The sequence below is a fragment of the Ostrea edulis genome, chromosome 6, assembly GCF_947568905.1.
Source record: "Ostrea edulis chromosome 6, xbOstEdul1.1, whole genome shotgun sequence".
NCBI lineage: Eukaryota > Metazoa > Mollusca > Bivalvia > Ostreida > Ostreidae > Ostrea > Ostrea edulis.
The window spans coordinates 72,066,363-72,087,226 of NC_079169.1; the positions used below are offsets into that span (position 1 = coordinate 72,066,363).

A 20,864-nucleotide genomic window follows, 5' to 3' on the forward strand; every position below is an offset into this window, starting at 1 on the left:
TATACCCGCTCGCATAAAACCACAGTCAATCACAAGAATCAAACTGCATTGGTGAGAAAGCTAGTTCAATACATACTTTGACACTTCGTAAAAAGATTCAATAATTCCTAATGTACGTTCCAAGTAGTATGGCACCAAAATTCATATCTCGACCTGCCATTGTGGTGGAGTTTCTTTTAGAGAGTTAGCATTGAACAGTAGACACTGAATAAACATAAAAGCCTACACTTAAAACTAATATCTACAAAATACTAATGTATTTCACATGTTGTATGTCAATTCGTCTTAAAAAGAGAATATATAGCAAGTCAAAAGGTATTAGGCATAATCCTTTACAAATTATAGCTGTTTAAGTAGAATCCTTTATGAATTATAGTTGTTTCCTTTCATTTTTTTTATAAGCCAGGAGAACAGACACTAGATTACAGCAACCATATTGTTTATTGCAGTGAGAAGCCATAGATTTACATATTTACAAAGAGAGTCAAACCTCATTATCTCGAACTCAATGGGACCGAAAAAAACCTGAGATATCCAAGGATTTGAGATATCGAGGGTAAAATATTTAAAGAATAAGTGGTTGGGATTTCCGAATCACTTTGACATATCCATGGTATTCGAGAAATCAGTGTTTGAGATACCGAAGTACAATTGTATACCTCTTGCACTTCGGTGTTTTTGAGTTTGAATTACATACCTGGTAAGTATTTTTATAACTTATCAATTAGCTATGCTTCCATTCCCCTATCCGATGATAGATATTGCTTAACTGATGTATTGGTTAGAAACTGTCCATTCACCATCATCTGTTGTCGCATTTTTATATCTTATTAATCACATGTTGTAAAAGGATTGATTTTCTGAATTTACTACTTAGTCTACATCATTCCATCTCTTTTGATTAACCATTGATATCACCAGTTTAATTTAGTAGGGCAGTATTAATTGATTTAGGCCCTCTCATTACAATTTAGAAACCAACTGACTCTCTTCCAGCACGAAGCTGAGATAATCACATAACTTTCAACAATCAACTAATATTTCTCATTGCATGGTCTTGTATCCAAGTTTAGCCCACAGAGCATTAATTTTCAATTAAATCTTTGGGGTGAAACCTAAATCACTTGGTTTTATTTTTTAAAATTTTACCCGAGTTAAGCTAGTGTCTGTATACCATCTTAAAGTTCGACCGTGGTTTAAAAATTGACTAGTTTAATTTACTGAAGTTTGAAATTGACCATAATTGGGATATATACATGTCTATCTCTACTTTACGGATAACGAGAAGGAAATGAATATCTTTTTAATTACTAACAACCAATACACATATTAACATGATAGCCTTCTACACAGTCTGGATGATCAATTCTTCTAAAACCTTACCTTTCGACTCTTTTGTAGAATCTGCCAAGGCCTTGCATCACTTGGTAAGACTTGTTCATTCACGCCCTTATCCAGAAGCACCTCTATCAAATTAAAGGTCTCTGGAACCACATCCTGGAAAGTTTCAGATTGTTGTATAGGAAAGAAACCTTTCGATACTGGATGTGAATTTATATGTATAGCAGTATTCACATTTTCACACAATCTGTGCAGTTTTAAATGAGTTAATTCATGAACAGAGCCAAACTTTTAATATAACAATATTGATATTGAACAGCATTGATAACACTTAATCATCATAATGCCAGAAGGAACGTTAACTATAATTGTGCTAATTCTGAATATCTTTCAACCTTTTTTTTATTTAAAAAAAAATATGCACAACATTTTAATTCCTTCACTTACTTCAACATTTGTTTAACTCCACCTTGAAATAATAAATGGAACAAAATAAAATTTTAATGTGTTACCTCTACACCAAATTTTTGGAGAGCTTCCCGTATCACATCAACACAGTTCATATCTGAATCAATTTCTATATTTTTGTAACTTCCTGACACCCTGAAAAAAATTGGACATTTGTAAAACAACTTCCAAGAGTTAGCCATGAACATTTCATTTAAAGTAAAAATTGTTCCAAACAGAATTCAGGTGTAACTTTACATTAGTTAATAGTTTTTAAAAAGAGGTTGCCTGAATTTTTCTGTGAGACTAAAAATCAGGGACCATATTGTTTTTCTTCTGTCTTTTTTTTTGTTGTTGTTTATTTTTAGCACATTTGTTGCCCCCACATTTTATTATTGAGGAAAATGCATTTTTCACTGTTTTTCAAAAATAATCTCTTAAAAGTTAAGAGAAGATAAAAAAAGAAATATGACTGTAAATATTAAAGTTCAACAAGAAAAACAAACACTACAATATGTACTACCTTAGTATATGCCCTAATACCCTACATAATAGGAAAGTTTTAGCATGAAAACTATGGTGGATATGTACCCTTTATACATAATTTTACCAAAAAGTGACTAAGTTCAACAGATTGTCATTCATAAAAAATTTCAAATAACATGACATTCCACAACAAATGGCCCACAGGCCTTATCGGTCACCCAAGTACTAGTGAAAAAGTATCACTACTCCCAAGGGCTATGAAATCTAGAAAAAAATTCCTGTTCTGAATATCTAAGCTAAATTATAATGTTCAACAACAGTATAAAACAAGATTTTAACAACCTTGAATCTGCACTATGTCAGGAAGCTTTTATATAAATTTGTACTTTTCTGGCCCAGTGGTTCTTGAGAAGATTTTTCTTATATATTCACATAAAAAAACATGATCCCCCATTGTGGCCCCAACCTACCCCCAGTGGTCATGGTTTTAACAAACTTGAATCTGCACTATGTCAGAAAGCTTTCATGTAAAATTTCATGAAGAAGATTTTTAAGTGACCCCATCATATTTTTGCATTTTTGTGACTATCTCCCCTCTGAAGGGGGCATGGCCCTTCATTTACACAAACTTAAAAGCCCTTTACCTAAGGATGCTTTTTGCCAAGTTTGGTTGAAATTGGCCCAGTGGTTCTGGAGAAGAAGTTGAAAATGTAAAAAGTTTACAGACGGACAGACAGACAGACAAGTTATCAGAAAAGTTCACTTTCTTAGAAACTGTGGAAGTAAACAAGACAAAGTGTGCACCTTATGTCGGACAGACAAATGGTAATCTGTCCCTGCTTGTAGTCATGGTAACATAAACATTCATCATAAACTTATATGATTGACAAAATTAGTACACCTGTATACTGCTGATTAACGAAGTACCTGAGTACACCTGGGTACACTTTGATCAAGCCCCTGTCAGAGTCTAGCTCTTTGTAACGCAGGAAAATGGAGGGCCTTTTCTCTTCTGATGCCCTCAGTTGGGATCTGATGGGACTGTTTTCATCTAATTCTCGCTCCTCTACAAAACAGAATTTTTAAAACCACATTCAAACTTCATCTTTTATATACTCTCTTTCAATTTAATTCTACTTTTGATAATGTGACTTGAATCCTAGAAATATTTCAAAGCATAATGATTCAAAGCTGGTGTCAAACTGTCAATGGTTTACATGTTCCTTCTTGCATGGACAGTGCTAAAAATACTTCCTCTCAACACCATTAAATTTTTATTTCACTTTACGCATCTGCTCTCTTTCATATTTTTTTTTAAAATAATGTCAGATCATCTGTTTTAAAACAATTAAGTTTCATAGCATGCAATCAGCAAACATTGTTTTAAAACAACATAGAGACTTGAGCAATTCTAAGTGCCTTAGTACCAGCTTAATTAACAAGACTCCACACCCAAAGAAGATTTGTTCTTATTTGTCTTGGTCACATATTTGAGATCAGTAGTCACCATCAATTCATTAACTTCTACCAACATCAGGGGATAGACTGTACTTAACTTGGATAATGATGTCACACTGAATTAATCGGCATCAGTTACCTACATGTATTCAGCATCTGATATATGACCAAAAAAATGGAGCCAGGCTTGATAAATACATTCATAATATATGTTTTGTATATTATAGAAGTCCCTTTAACAAAAAAAAAACCCATCAAATTACCACAAATGAATTTATTAATTGTACAATAAACTTGCTTCCCACAGCACAAAAACAATTTTCTACGTTTGCTCAATATCAGTTTGAAGAGAAACCTGATGTTGGCCTTGTTGATCAACATAAAGTGGTAGATCTACAGGAAGTAAAATGTTCTCGCCCAGGCACAACTAGCTATCATATAACCAACTTCTTTTTCCCCTTTCTTTCTTTTCTTCTTTTTTTTTTGGTGGGTAGAATTCTGGTCTATTTTGGCGATTTCCAAAGATTCTTGCAAAGTTTATCAGTATACATATACATTGTATAAATAAATTAAAAATGAGTTCACCAAAATTAATGGTATACCTTGTAGACCCAAATCGACCATTAAAACCCCCAGCTATATACTGTATTCCTTAAAGTGTTCAGTATGATAAACCCTTTATGCAGTAATAAAATGAACACACTGTGATGAATATGTCCTTTACCTTAAAACTAAACATCGGCAGATATTGTCTCCCTCTCACTTGTATGTAGCAACTACAACAAGTGACTGAAAGATCAAACGATCTTTCTGTTTTGTTTACAATATTACAGTTTAGTTAACTCAGTTACCTTGACCTTTTCGTACAGAAATTAGTTGATATTTTATCTTCTTTCCTGCCACTATTAAGTAATTACGAGAAGAAAAACTACAATGGTATTCTTTGTATCATGTCAAAGCAGTTACATTCTAACAAAGTTTGTGGCCTTGACCTTATGATCCAAGAAGCTATAGCACTCTTTCTCTCCCTCTCAAAGTAGGAGATTAAAACTGACTATAAGTCCATTTATGGCAAATTGATTTTGACATGGATAATCAAACCATAATCTTGACTGGATTTTTAACAGTTACAGAGCTTTGACATTGACTTTTCAGTTTACCAAGTACAAACTAGAACTGTCCTAATGGGACTAATGTTGAATATGTGTTCCATAGTACTCATTAGGAGGGTTATATTGATGACAACCATCAATATAACCTTCCTTTTTGCTCTCCGTATAGGACTATGACTCTATTTCAGAGGTAAAAGGTTGAAATGTATGCTAGGAGGGCATAACAATGAGTAAAAGACAAAAAACATTTGTTGACAGTGCTCTCATGGCCTAATTCTTCATAGCAGCAGTTCAAAGCAGTGATAAAACTTGCTGTCCTATAACCCAGTCATTGGCCTAGTTCAATCATTGACCTTCTTAGTTATCTAGTTAATCTAAACTGTATCTATTTCACAGAAAAAAGAACATGATTAAATACATGTCATTTGAATTGTTGAGATTGGAAAAAAAGTGCATATGCACTTATATCAATAATTTATTCTTGTCTAGTTGACTTTCGGGCCTTCAGTGGTTATTAAAGTTCAACATTCTGTAGCGGTCAGATGGGTTCAATCGCTGAGGGCCATTTAGCTCAGCACCTAACTAGAGATTCAGGGGGCCCAGGTTCAAATCCTAGTCTGGTCTGTTAAACATTCTCCCCTTCCTGTTACATTTGGTGCCACTGACCACCCCTGGACTTGAAGGTGAAAGTCCTGCCAAGGGCAAAAAATTCTGGGTTGTGTCTTCGAGGGCAAAGACAATGGAGGTAGGAATATAGCAGTCAGCCGGGTTTGATCGCCAGTCGCCATTTAGTACAGCACCTGACTAGAGTTCAGGGGGCCCGGGTTTGAATTTCAGTCTGGTTCGTTGCATTTTCTCCCTTACTGTTACAATTCTATAAGTGTGAGTTGGTGTATGGTAGACCAGACATGCTCAGTGACTCCCCTTCTGTCTCAACCAAAGACAATTCGATCATACTTCGGTTCGAAGCTATTTACGGATTAAAAAGTTGTTGATCGAACTAGGCCAACATATCCGTGACCTAAATACAATCTTACCTAACACAATCGCATACTAAGAAGTTTCTTTAACAGGATGGAGATTAGTATCTTTTTTTCACATTGTTTATTCTAGATTTTTTTGAGGTATGCAGGTTTCTAACTTTGTCTCAATTTCAAACGTATGAATTGAACTACACTTTTGACTGACCTGTGTCTGTTGCTTCTGAGACATAATAGTTCTTCGGATCATCTGATATGTGGAATGTTTTCAGTGCTGCTTCCTGGAAAGGGAAATTCAAGTCAACATCACATGCTGCTCTTAAAAAACACAAAGCAATTCATAGAAAACTCCTGAGTAAGAGCTTCTTTCAGTCATAACAAAACCTTTGTAATGGTAGTCTACGACAAAAGCAGTCAAAATTTCGATTAGAATTTAAGGAGCAGAGACATCATAAAACTGTCCTGCATACAAGACTTTTCCTGGAAATTCTTTAAGATCAGCTACACTGTTAAAAAAAATGTACAAATTCCATCCCTCCAAGTCTTACAGTTTGAGATACCAATAGTGTAAACTTTCATTCAGACATATTTTATCATGTATATCAAAATTGGCAGCAGGCAGACTTTCAACACCTATTGTGACTCCATTCTGGCCCTAAGGTCATGGTTTGAAAAAAAATGAATCTACACTGCGTTCAAGTAACTTTAATCCTAATACACTCCTTGTAAAACTTAAAAATCTTGTAATGATCACAACCTGGCCACAGAACAATGAAAACGGAGCCTATACTAAATGAGGATGCCTGTACATCAATTCCACAAATTTTCCCCTTGTGTTCTTGAGAGGAAGACATGTAAAACTACAATCTCCTGTTGTTTAACATCCCCCCTCCTCAAATTCCCAGGTAATGGTTTGAACAACCTCGAATATACAATACATCAGGATGCTTGCAAATAAACTACATAAAACATTAAAACACTATTGTGGTCCAGTACTGGCTCCAAGGGGTCATGGTTTGAACAAACCTGAATCTACACCGTATAAGGATACTTGCATATAATTTGATAAATTGTAAATCTAATTGTTCATAAGAAATTTTTCCAGTATATCAAAATATTTTTTGTGGCTTGGATCTGGTCCTGGGGGCATAGTTGGTTCAAATTTGAATCTACATATTAAAAGGAAACTTTTCTGTATAACTCTCAAGAAGAGAATTTTAACATCCCCACCCTATTTCCTCGATTATCTCTCTTTGGAGGGAAAAATGTTCTATCATTTGAGTGAATTTGAATCCCCATCACCTACAGATATTTAGTTCCAAGCTAGTTGAAATTGTGCCAGTGGTTCTGGAAAAGTTAAAAAAAAAGAAGTAAAAAGTGAAATGGACAACAAATTCTGACCAGAAAGTCACCCACACCATCAGTCCATCATGCTTATGTCAGGATGTCAAGCATAAACATGAATACAATTCTTCTATCACAAAAACTCACCAATATACTTTGAAAGGAAGCATTCTTTGGAACAGATACTGTCCGATACCGCTTTTCTTTTAAAGCATTGTCCCCATCATACACATGGAAAACTTCCACTAAAATCCACATCATAACAGTTACAGGCAAACTCAAAATATGTAGCAACAGATATACCGTCACCTTAAAAGTCCACTTCAATATAACATATTCAGCTATGAATAGGTGCAAGTTAATTATTTATTTCAACATATTCATGAAATTCAACATTGTTGTTTTAAAATTAGCAAAACTGTTATGCATTATATCTGAAAGGTGAAACAGAAAATTTGGAATACATGTTTTCTCCATTTAAAATTTTACAGAGTATACTCATAAACATCTATCATAAACACGTTCACCAAGATGACGATATATATGTTGGTTAAAATATCATTCTAGTCGAGGTGATCATTACTTCTATTCTTTCTATCATATGATTTCCAAACTGATGAACAAAGAACTGCTGATATAAGAAGTGATAAACAATATCTAGTTTAGCAGTATACCAACAATCTGCAATGTTTAGATCAGCTGTTTATGTACAATCTGTAAGTCTATAGTTTAACAGTAAATGTACAATCCCTAGTATCTAGTTTAACAGTATATGTACAATCCCTAGTGTCTAGTTTAACAGTATATGTACAATTTGTAAGTCTATAGTTTAACAGTAAATGTACAATCCCTAGTGTCTAGTTTAACAGTATATGTACAATCTGTAAGTCTAGTTTAACAGTATATGTACAATCTGTAAGTTTAGTTTAACAGTAAATGTACAATCTGTAAGTCTATAGTTTAACAGTAAATGTACAATCCCTAGTATCTAGTTTAACAGTATATGTACAATCTGTAAGTCTAGTTTAACAGTATATGTACAATCTGTAAGTCTAGTTTAACAGTATATGTACAATCTGTAAGTCTAGTTTAACAGTAAATGTACAATCTGTAAGTCTAGTTTAACAGTATATGTACAATCTGTAAGTCTAGTTTAACAGTATATGTACAATCTGTAAGTCTAGTTTAACAGTAAATGTACAATCCCTAGTGTCTAGTTTAACAGTATATGTACAATTTGTAAGTCTAGTTTAACAGTATATGAAATGTACAATCCTTAGTGTCTAGTTTAATAGTACAGTAGTCTAGCTGAACATTATTACTCACAATCAGGGTCTTTATCCTTATCTTTGTACTCCTTCTCGCGAGGTGATTTTCGTTCTCGTTCCTCGTCATCATTTTTTGAATCTCCGCTGGATGGACAGTCATCAAAAACTGGTTTTACTAAACACAAGTACCATCTCTAGTTACAGACTATACTCAAGACCTTACAAAAATGTATTACAAACAAGTGTACATTAACCATGCTTTTGTCTTCAATAGAAAAGCTAGTTCCAAAAACACTTGTTCCCAACGCAAACAATTTCTTGTAATGGAAAAGAACCATGATCACTGAAAATTTATGGGGTATAAACTTTATATCAAATCCAGGGCAGATCTGTTATAAAGATTACTATAGGTAATTTTAATTATGTATAGCTGTTAGGCTATATTGAATATGGATGTTGGCTTGTGTAGCTAAGTGGTTAGAGCACCTGACTAGTAAAGCAAAGGTCCCGGGTTCGATTCCCAGTCCAGCCATAAATTTTCTCCTTTCCTACATTTAATAGATGCTTAAATAAATACACATAACGTATCACCTGCCTTAGAAATCTCACAGGTTTCTGATGTATCAAAGTTATGACTTTAAAGTACTCACATATACCTCGCAAAAATAACTGGATCTTATTGGTCACGAAGAGATTATCCCTTCCATTTATTTAGGAATTATATACTGAAATCCTAAATCTGCAGATTGTTTTCTCACCCATTTGTTATTTGCCTCATATTCACAGATGTATTACAATTCAATCAACATATGGGGTATCAGTAGTTCAGTTGGGTAAAGTTCTTGCACATTACTTTAGAGGCCCGGAGTTCAAGTCCCAATTGAGACTAGATTTTTCACCACCTGTGACACTTGGCACCTAACATTAAAATGCCCACAATTACTTAGATTGTGTGAAAATTCTCTTACTCCAGAAATTCAAGGAGGAATTTCACAACGGAAGAGGAATAAGTCACAGGGTTTACAGTGCGTGACTAACCAGTCTTATACTGGGGCTTCAATACACATTTAGTTCAGCTGACTATGGCATGGTATGCCACACACCCTAGTTCAAATCCTGATGAAGACTACATTCTTTATCAAAAGTTCTTACTGAGATAGGTATCTGAATCCTCTGAGGTCCCATTTCGACTGCCCTTTTTGGGTTTCGATTTCTGGGATTTCTCTATTTTCTCGGATTCTGAAAAAAAAATAAACCCATCAAGTATTGTATTAAAAGTCAGCAAATTTTTTTTTCACTTAATGCTATAAACACTGTACATCTTTTTAAACCATTTAAACACATTCAAAAAATCTTACAAATGTAATTGTAGATTTCAGGGTTTTCCATTGAAGTTATCCAATACATCATTAGCCCTAAGGAAATTTCATCAGAGGAAAAGTAGACTAAAATATCCTGGTGTTACATTAAAGGGCATCAACAAAGCAAATGATTCATAATAAAAATTTTGAAAAATAAACCTATACTTTAACAATATTGCCTAATTACTTCAATTTTAAACCCCATGGAAAATTAATGTTTTTGGCATACATGTACATGTATAAGATAAACAATTTCTCAAGAAGGCTCTTGGTAAAAACATGCGTAAAACAGTTTTTCTGAACTTGATCTATTAAGAAACAATGGTCACTTGAGTATTATATACAACAAGAAGCCCATGGGCTACACCACTAATTTGATTATTTCTGACACTGTAAGAGACTAGAGTAGAGTGGCCCCTTCATCTATTGTATATCACTGAATTCATCTTGCTACATCGAACAAGAAAATGCATGGCTTAGGAGTGATATGATCTCAATCATTTTCAATATATTGGACCACTTCCGAAAAGCAAGGCTACCAATCCCCCCCCCCCCCATTCCTATTTCCAGTTTGACCCTGGACCTTTGACCTTGTGACCTCAAAATCAATAGGGGTCATCTACTCATAACACTGTACCAGTGTACCAAGTTTGATATAGATCTGTCAACAAAGGGTTCACAAGACATTGAGTGGTCAGTATATTCCAATGTCCAGTTTGACCTTTGACCATATGACCTCAAAATCAATAGGGGTCATCTACTCCTTGGGATGTACCAGTTTACCAAGTTTGATGTCTGTCAAGCAAAGGGTTCTCAAGATATTGAGTGGGCAGTGTCATCCTATGTCTAGTTTGACCCTTGATTTTTGACCATGTAACCTCAAAATCAATAGGGGTCATCTACTTTTTACAATGTACCAGTGTACAAAGTTTGATATAGATCTGTTAACAAAGGGTTCACAAGACATTGAGTGGTCAGTACATGTATATTCCAATGTCCAGTTTGACCTTTGACCATATGACCTCAAAATCAATAGGGGTCATCTACTCCTTGGGATGTACCAGTTTACCAAGTATAATGTCGGTCAAGGAAAGGGTTCTCAAGATATTGAATGGACAGCATCTTCCTATATCCAGAGTGGATTGACCCTTGACTTTTGGACCTATAAATCAATAGGGGTCCTCTTCTACTTATAACCAACCAATGTATAAAATATCATTATGGTCAAGTGAATGGTTCTCAAGATATTGAGCAAACAACATGAGGTCTATCCAATGAATTTTAATTTGGCTGTTTCATAGTAATTCAATTATTTACAGATTGTAAGTGTTAATTCTCTACAATTATACGTTTTTGTAGTAATTATCTTGAGATCGATGTTTTGCTTTTCAATAGATGAACAATGTGAAAAAGTGTATAGTATCTATGAAGGCTATGTCTCTGAGTGAAACATTACTTAACTGCCGAGTTCCACTTGAGAAAAAAATGGTCTAAAACCTATTGTGGTATATAATACATGTACACACATCCTTTATCACATCAAAAAATTCTTTTAAAAAGGTGCATATTATATTCAGCAAAATAGGTAATAAAATTTCTCAATTTGTTTTTCAGCAAGTTGGGATACTCTATAACAATAATAACTTGCATCAAATTGTAATAAACTTTCTCTGACATACCGATAATCATTGCAAATCTTCTTTACACATGACATCAGTGATTTACTGTATACAGGGAAATATTCGCCCCCATTTTATTTTCGCCCTTGTTGTCGGTGGGCGAATTTAAGACTGGGCAAAACTGTTCTTCTCTTATCTCTCTTTTAATACAAATGTTTCTGGGCAAATTTAAAACCAGCGTAGAAAGGGGAAAATCACACAGGGCAAAAATAACCCTGTATACAGTACTGAAGAAGTGCATGATAGAATCACGGAACGAAGTTACTTTATAAAATAATAACTGAAAAAAATGATTTTATTGCTTAATACTCCTGACCCTGACTGACATATATCATCTATGCACCAGTCCATTTTTTTCAACTGTGAGTTAAAATGTCCTTGATCCTTGTAGAAAAAATGTTCAGTTACTCAAATATTTTTAAAAAATTAAAAGAAAAGAAAATGTAGATATGCTTACAGAGTGTATCAGTAACATTTTTAGTCTTGAAAAGTCTCTACACATTAATTTCACACAGGTAACTTCTTCTTTTGATACGATAGCTCCATTTGGTCGTGAATAGACCCATTAAATGACCTTCAGTAACATGAGACCCTACCATCGGGAGTCCTGACGCTGATTCCAAGGATCTTGTCCATGGCGATGTTTATCCTTGGAACAGTCAAACAGCTCGGAGGCAGCATGATTTCCCGTAAACTCCCAAAGTTACACTCCGCTGGAAGAAGTTTGTAGCAACTTGCATGGGACTGTAAATCAAATTGTAAATTCCATTATAATCTAGTGAGAGGACACAGTAATTATCTGGTAAACTACAGAAGAGTAACTTGCTTTCATGGGCTCAAACTTTCATGTTGTTTGTTCGCAGAGTCTTGGGTTTTGTGACTAAAGAGTTGGTATTTACTGCCCTTCAGTTTCTTGTGTTTGTTGACCAATTAAACTCAACGAAAACAAAAAAATTACCCCCCTGAAAATTTATGATTTCAGTTGACATCTTCAAAAGCAATCCTATGACCAAACACTAGGACTGAAACGATACGCCCCCTTCACGATACAATATGTATTGCAATACTTATGCCACGATTCAATATTTTTAATACGATACATTTTACAGAAGCAATAATAACTTTGAAGAGAAATTTAATTATGAAGATTCACAGTCACAATTTTACAAGCAAAATGTTTCCAAACAGACTCGAGGCTAATAACAGTCCCTCGTGCATGCAAAAATGATAAGCACAGGTCAAGCGCACTGTATTTTACCAAACCCAATTTAAAATACCCGAATCGAACCGAAGATCAAGGCAACAAATTGAACATTGAATCGAGCGTTTATATTGAACAGTATCGATACTGAATCATTTCATCCCTACCAAACACAACATACTTTTAGTCTTAGAATGCTATAAACGTTGACATGTCCACATGTTGTTAATCATGAGTATTTCCTTCGCAAATCTTATCTTAAAGGACCCCATTGGAAATAAGCTAATTTAAGCTTTTATGGGTTATCCTTGGGTTATTATATCATCATATGTCATGTTATTCATACAATCACTTATTCTTTTTAATTGTTATAACTGAATGATGCTATAGATTATGCCAGGTTTCAATGTGTTATTTTAAATTTGCAATCATGACATTCTGTGATATTTCACACCTGAATAAAATGAAATGAAAAAAAAAAAATCTGTAGTGTTTACTTATGCAATGTCAGTGTCATCAATCAATAGCATAACTATAACAATAGTCCACATGGGGAATAATTTACACAAAAATCTTAAAATTGCATACTTAGTGTAAATAACCCCAACACATAAACTTCCACATTTACAGTGTTGTACACAAAGTCTACATACCGTGACACCACACCATTCACACCTCATGCCGGCCATACATTCAGAGGACCAGCAAGTCTTCTTACACGCAACACATTTCGAGTTGGCAGGCAAGTTCCCCTCCCTCCAGTGGTGGTACTGCACGATATTCTGCTGCTGTGATTTGAGAGAAAGTACAACGTTTAGAAAATATTACAGGTATGAGGGCATGGAAATCTTGTAGTAAACTAGAAATCAATATACCATGATGTCTTGATTTTAGATGCAGTCCCTCAGGAAAAGTAATCTAAAATAACCAGTACATGTGACTGCACTCTTAGAATTTCAATTATCCAGGGACAACACGTTATAGCTATGGCAATCGTTTTTGAAAAACATACAGTGTGCCAGCCAATAAGATACCACAGTGGCCATATTTATTCCAGACAGATGTATAAATGGACAGACAGCACACAAAACATTCGATCAACTTGATTAAGCTTTTAATAAATTCATTCCTTGCTTTAAAGACTGGGCAAATAGTATTTTTTCTCATTGAGGATAAAACTTTTGCTGCATTTTCCTCCTTCACATTAAAACAAAAATATTACAAGAAAGTCCATGGGCCACTATACTCACTACCACACTTTGTGATTAATAGGAAAGGCCTTTGGAAGCCACACTATAGGTCCCCATACAGCCAAGAAAAATAATGTTAACACAGGGGCACCAAAGAGTGGGCTACCCTAAACAATTGAAATACATGACCATGACCAATTAATTCCTGATTCAAAGCATTTCCCCTCCTCTCCTCCTCTCTCTATAGCCAGCATAAACTGATATCTGGCATGGAACCATGCTCATTGTATTGTTCCAGGTGCATCTAGCTCATCTTCAATAACCAAGGGTTTTCAGTCCACTCCACTCCCCATTTACTAATGAGACAGTCAAGCAAGTTTGATTGACAATGGCCAGATATCTCGGTTAGTTCTGGACCTGACTAGGGATTCAGAGGGTTCATATCTTCAGGAGGACTGATTTGAATCCCACTCTGGTCTGTTGCATTTTTTCCCTTCTTGTTACATTATATTCCCTTCAACTTTACATGTGAGGGGATAATATGAGAGCAGACAGATCCTTGCATTTAAACATGAGTTGACTAAGTTGACAAATTTGAAACTGTTTTGTTTTTTAGATCCTTTTCATTCTTTAGAGAAAGATTCTTTCAGTGTCAATCACTTGAAATAATTTTGACAATGTAGGACAATGTGTGTTGTAACACACCTTTACAACATCATATTAAATGCATTGCTCAACAGACCTAACAAATGGACCAATCATGAATGACCTACAATACTGAAATTCCAAAATCCTAAAACTGGGATCAATATCAGTTTCATTGCAAAAAAATCTTAATTTCATACAGTATTTTCTAAGTTTTTGCCATACACTTGTAGTATAATTATCTGTAGAGCAACAAATGTACTAAACCGACTTTTATTCACGGCTATTTCATCGTGATTCACCTTTGATGAACTGGATCATAGCAAGTAATTTTTGCAATCCAGCCTTTTTCATTACAGATGACAAAGACGCAAGGACTCATTCGTGACAAGAAATATTTGCGACTGTGATGATCTCGTGAAATTTTCTCGCACACAAATAAAAGTTGGTTTACAGTATATAATGTAGTTCCGTTCTGAATGAACATGATCAATAGTCAAACTAGATATGTTTTTATGAAAAATAAATGTCTCCCCAGCTCCCCAAATTGGAAGTGCACCAGATGAAACCTCCCGGTATTGATATGGAGGAGAAAGCATGAGCAGGAACATAGCCATTATGAACTCCAATAAGCCACATAGGAGTAGTGTTCACAAACGATCTTAAATTCCCCACCCCTCAGATCCACTATAACTTTAAGGATAACAATTGGATCCAATTCTGTCCCTATAATAGGTACATCTACAAATGGCATGAAAGTATTGTAGAGTCCCAAGTCTATCAGATAAGATATACAGTAAAATATCTCTATCTCGAAGTCCGAGGGACCTCGAAAAAACTTCGAGATATCCGGGGGTTCGAGATATCCAAAATCGATCTGGGATATTTTTTTTGAAGGAGGATATTTGATGCATAGTATGGGATTTGCATTATAAACAAAAACCCCGTTGCCGTTTCTTATAGTTTAATACAAGTTGATAAATTAATATTGTGGAATTTCAAAGACAAACATTTTGGTTTTTTTTTAATATATATAAACATCCAATTGAATTCACAATGTGTTTCAAAATTAAGATGATCGTGCCTGTATGCTTACTTTAAGTTTACTGATGTCCAGGCTCGACTGGGATGTATAGTTATTGCGCTGTAATGAAAGAACCTATCACGTAAGAAACAAAAAGACGGATTTTTAAAAAAATCAAACTTTTAAATGTTTATTAAATAAATTTTCGTGTTTTCTCTGTACTAGTTTTAATGATGAAGCGTGTACTATTAAATGCATTATCTATATTAAGAGCATTACCTTCAAGTGTACTTTGACGATTTCGTGCGTTTATCTAACCCACATGTTAATGATAGAGCGTGTGTCATTCAAAACACCATCCCTGGAATCGGGTGTGTTAGTTCATAATTGGCGGTGAACTGTAGCCGTGATATTGGAAGGCTTCACTAATCACCCAAGCTGTTGAACCATTTATTGCGACCTGGGTCTACCCGGAAAAGGCGAGCGTGGATTAGCGGTCATTAATTATAATTGATGTAGCCGCGGGTGTGAATGTGTGACTTAACGAAGCCAGGTATGGTAAGCAGAGCATAAAATTGACTGCACTTCGAGATAAACCAGGTGAATTTAGGGTATGGGACCTTGAAAATACTTCGACATAAGCGGAGTATTCGAGATTACCGTTTTCGAAATATCAGAAGTTTTTTAAATCATTTATATAGGGAAAACGGCCGGGACCGGCGGTCGACTTCGACTTAAGCGGGGTATTCGAGATAAACCATATTCGAGATACAGATATTTTACTGTATATTAAAATCCTCCACCCCTTTTAGATCCACTTTAACTTTTAGGAAAATAATTGGATCCTCCTGTCCCAACAATATGCACATCTACAAATGTCAATGAACCATTGTACAAAGTTTCAAATCTATCTGATAAGCCATATAGGAGAAGTGTTCACAAGCTATATTAACATCTTCCACCCCTCTTAGATCCACTATAACTTTTTGAAATATAATTCGATCCTCCTGTCCCGATAATAGGCACATCTACAAATGGGAATAAAGTATTGTACAAAGTTTCAAGTCTACCAGATAAGCCATATACGAGGAGAAGTGTTCACAAGCTATTTTACAGCCTCCACCCCACTTAAATCCACTATGACTTTAAGGAAAATAATTGGATCCTCCTGTCTTGACCATAGGCACATCTTCAAATGGGAATGAAGCATTGTACAAAGTTTGAAGTCTCTCTGATAAGCCATATAGGAGGAGAAGCATTCACAAGATTTTGTGACAGACAGACAGACAGACAGAAAGTACAAAAACAATATGTTACCCACTGGAAGTGGGGAGACATAAATATTTCAACAAATTACATTTAGATTATACACTGTAAGAATATGCCTGGATATTCGTTTGAAAAATTGTAGTCCAGTTGTTTTTAAAGTAATTGAAATTCTACCCTCATGACATCATAAGATTTTGCAAACTCAATATATGCATGATACGAACATAATGTTGTTGGAATCTTTTCCGATAGTTATTGTAAAAAATCTTGTTAGACATGAAATATTTCAAAATTAAGCCAAAGTTATATCTGAATAATCTATGATATTTTCATAATATTGAATCCAAGGAAAATAACTCCATTTTCATTGAATATTTATGTCCATTAAGCGATATATTTCCCTATTTTTTTTAGACATTTTGTATATCTTTATAGAGAAACAGTTTCATGAAATTGTTGTAAATATCATCTTATCGTTACAACCCGTTTTTGTGAAATTTTGATAATGCTATTTAAAGAAAATTACAATTTTCTGACGTTGATATGATTCTGTTTATGTATGTCTCGCATCTTGAAAAGTGAGATGACCTACATATTTTCTTTGATTATTTATTAGTTTTAACTCTAATAAATGGAAATAAATGGACTTTCTATACTTTTATCAGATAATAATGCGAGTATAGAGTTACCTAAAAGGATCTTCATTTAAGAATTTTTCAATGTACTCCTAACTATATGGACTCACTCATACTATGGCCTCCCTGATCCTGGGGATCATATAATAACAAGAGTACCGCAAACGGTACATAATACGTCCGTGAAATGCTTACATAGGGTGTTTTTCATGCGCTATAATTTGTATAACTTTGCTTCAGATAGTATTAGCCATCATGAGGCTGTGACAAACTTTCATATGAACAAAGGGTCTTAGCTTAAAAATCTAGATTTCCTCAAAATGGACAAGTTCAACAACCTGTAATTTTTTCAAAAATGGAAAAAAAATCAAAATCCTTCCCCAGATGCACATCTTCAATACCCATACAAACACTCCACAAAATAAGATGGTCCTCACTTGAAAACTGTGGGAGGAGTTGGGCAGACATATTATGTACCCTCCATAGAATATAAATTTCAAAATAGACAAGTTCAACAACTTGTAATTTTCTCAAAAATTGTAAAAAATCAAAATCCATCCCACATGCACATCTTCCAATACCCATACAAACGAGAAGGTCCTCACTTGAAAACTATGGGAGGAGTAGGGCGGACAAATTATGTACCCTCCATATAATAATAATTTCCAAATAAAGGGGCAAAACTCCTGGAAAAAAGATCGAAATGGATCAAAATTGCAGTATGGTCTAGAGTGACCCACAAAGAAGTTACACAGCAAGTTTCAGCATGATATGTGAAAGGGAAATGAAATTATAAAGAGAAAACCCCGAACGGATGGATGGATGTACAGACATCGCTATATTATAATACGACCCGTCTAAAGACAGGCGTATAAAAATCTAATTCATACTGCATAACAATCCTTGCAAATTCCATATATTCAGTTCACAAATGAAGCCTTGTTATGTTCTTGATGAATTTAAGCTAATAGCTTGGGAGATTTTTACTTGAACAAATATATTTGAAAGCTTCAAATGTTTATTTCATCACAGCTTTTAAAATGGCTATTTTCACTTACGAAAGTTGCAACACACTCCAATATTCAGAGAGATGACGTCAACAAACTTTGTTCATAAAAGCTCCCTTGCGCCTTAGGCTCAGGTGAACTATACATGTACATGTATTGATATTTGATACATACGCCAACACGATCATTGTCAGGAGTGTAGGTGGCACATTCCTTACAATTGCTGACCACAAAGTCTTGGCAATCCACATGGGCATAATATTCACACACTGTCAAGAAAAATGTTTTCTTTGAAATTCTCAACTTTTTTGTCAATAAGAAATTCTTCATTCAAAGTATAAGTTTAAATTGCTTATCAAATTGTCAGAAACGGTATATGAAATGAAGAGGAAATTAGGGTTTAAAAAGGAACTTACATTCACATCTGATCGCAGGACTGTCCTCCAGACGCTTGCGACATACATCACAGAACTTGCGTTTGAAGATGGAGGGTGTTGAGAAACAATGAGCTACAGGATTCTTGATCAGGTTTGTAGCAATACTGGAGCAGGCTGACACGACGAATTTCAGGCATCGCTCATGGACCACAAAGTTGCAAACTGAAAAGAAATAATGGCTATGTTCTTACACATATTATAGAATACTTAGTTCATCTGCTGTATCACTTATTCCATTGTAGTAGTTAGCACTATATGGACAATGTATCAATATCATCCTGGATAGCTCAAGCGGTTAGAGCACCTGAGTACCTAGGTTCGATTCCTGCTCCAGCAATAAATCTTCTTCTTTCCTATATTGCGCGTCATGATACACTGTTATCGTTCATATTTTTTATGTCAGAATAAATGCCCTCCAGAGGCAACATCAAGTCAGAATAACGATATAAATGCCCTCCAGAAGCAACATCAACCACTGAATCTACCTTGATCTTGATCTCCACAAGGCGGGGCATCCCTTTGGAGTTTGCATTTTCTAGTCCCCTCAAAACTTTTGACCTTTTAACCTAAAACTTGATAGGGTTATGTGAAGTATCAAATCAATCAAACAAAAATTAAAGCAACTTCTAGAGTGTACTTAGTATTACACAAACCAACACATCACTGTATTCCCTGTCATAATGAATTGCAATGGGATAACAATCTAAGATTGAGCAACTATGACTGAATTCACTTTAACTTTTTACAGTGTGGTAGTGCCCTACCATGGCCATGTTTACAGCATCGAAGTACAACACTTCTTTTTGATTTGGGAAATATATTCCTGCTTATCTTCTTTGTGAATCCCCCGTGGGGATCCGGGTTAGAATAGGTCCTCAGTACCACCACCCCCCCCCCCCCCCCTTGCTTGTCGTAAGAGGCAACTAAATGGGGCGGTCCTTCGGATGAGACCGCAAAAACCAAGGTCCCGTGTCACAGCAGGTGTGGCACGATAAAGATCCTTCCCTGCTCAATGGCTGTAAGCGCCAAGCATAGGCCTAAATTTTGCAGCCCTTCACCGGCAGTGGTGACGTCTCCATATGGGTGAAATATTCTCCAGAGGGACGTAAAACAATATTCAATCAATCAATCACTAAAACAAGATATCATGAAGATATGTAAAACTAGACCCCTTCTTACTTTCATAAACTTTACAATCCCTGAATTACTTAGTTATGGATAAGACTTAGGCTTTATATATCTTCACCAGTTCATGGAAAGTAAAATCACATAAAAACAACTTAGTTTCAGGGTACAGACAAGTATTACTATAGTAGCAGGTCTGTACTTCACATTGTGTTTGTTTTATTTTACATTTTATAGTGATGACTTTGAAATAACCTAACTACACTATGATTAAAGACTTGAAAATAAACTCATTAGAAATGAAAATAAGATTAACAACACCTTAGGCATTCATTACCAGTATCGCAATGACAAAGCCTAGAATCTACTACATTTTGATACAAAAAATTCTCAAAGTCCCTTAACTCCATTGAAACAAAGCCAATATTTGAAATTTGACAAGATTGCTACGCATAGCAAAAAAAGGTTGAAGCACAAAATTCCCATAACTCCTGTAAAATTTGTCAAATTGAAATGGCGGTGCAATATGATCAACTACATATGAAGACTAACAATCCTACAAAATTTGAACAAAATCCGTTCATCGGATCCTGAGGAGTTGCATCCACAAAGACGGACAGATGGACGGACACCAGTATTTCTATGTCCCCTTTCGCATTGCGGTGTGGGACAAAAACGGTCTTCCTCTTCTTAGTCGGAGCATTACCTTTTAATTCTATTAAACACTTCTCAGGTAATATCATGTTATTGCGCATCAAAGAAATTGTAAGTCCCATAACTCTGTACTGACAAAGCCAAAACAGCCAGAAAATCATTAATCTTTTCTGCGTAATCGAAGTATTATATATCAGGCAC

At 35.0% G+C, this 20,864-nt stretch overlaps 1 protein-coding gene across 2 annotated transcripts in view; it reads right to left on the minus strand.

Annotated features, from left to right (window-relative positions):
* Positions 1-20,864, minus strand: part of LOC125647937 (diacylglycerol kinase theta-like) — a 43,097-nt gene that overhangs the window by 15,117 nt on the left and 7,116 nt on the right. For both annotated transcript variants that reach the window (XM_048874807.2, XM_056140673.1), the window contains exons 2-12: positions 18,864-19,046; positions 18,622-18,716; positions 13,331-13,465; positions 12,073-12,220; positions 9,589-9,675; positions 8,495-8,611; positions 7,316-7,413; positions 6,033-6,105; positions 3,202-3,340; positions 1,854-1,944; positions 1,384-1,497 (exon numbers count right to left, since the gene is read on the minus strand). In XM_048874807.2, the coding sequence (XP_048730764.1) occupies positions 1,384-1,497; positions 1,854-1,944; positions 3,202-3,340; positions 6,033-6,105; positions 7,316-7,413; positions 8,495-8,611; positions 9,589-9,675; positions 12,073-12,220; positions 13,331-13,465; positions 18,622-18,716; positions 18,864-19,046 (1,280 nt within the window). The remainder of the gene's footprint in view (positions 1-1,383; positions 1,498-1,853; positions 1,945-3,201; positions 3,341-6,032; positions 6,106-7,315; positions 7,414-8,494; positions 8,612-9,588; positions 9,676-12,072; positions 12,221-13,330; positions 13,466-18,621; positions 18,717-18,863; positions 19,047-20,864) is intronic.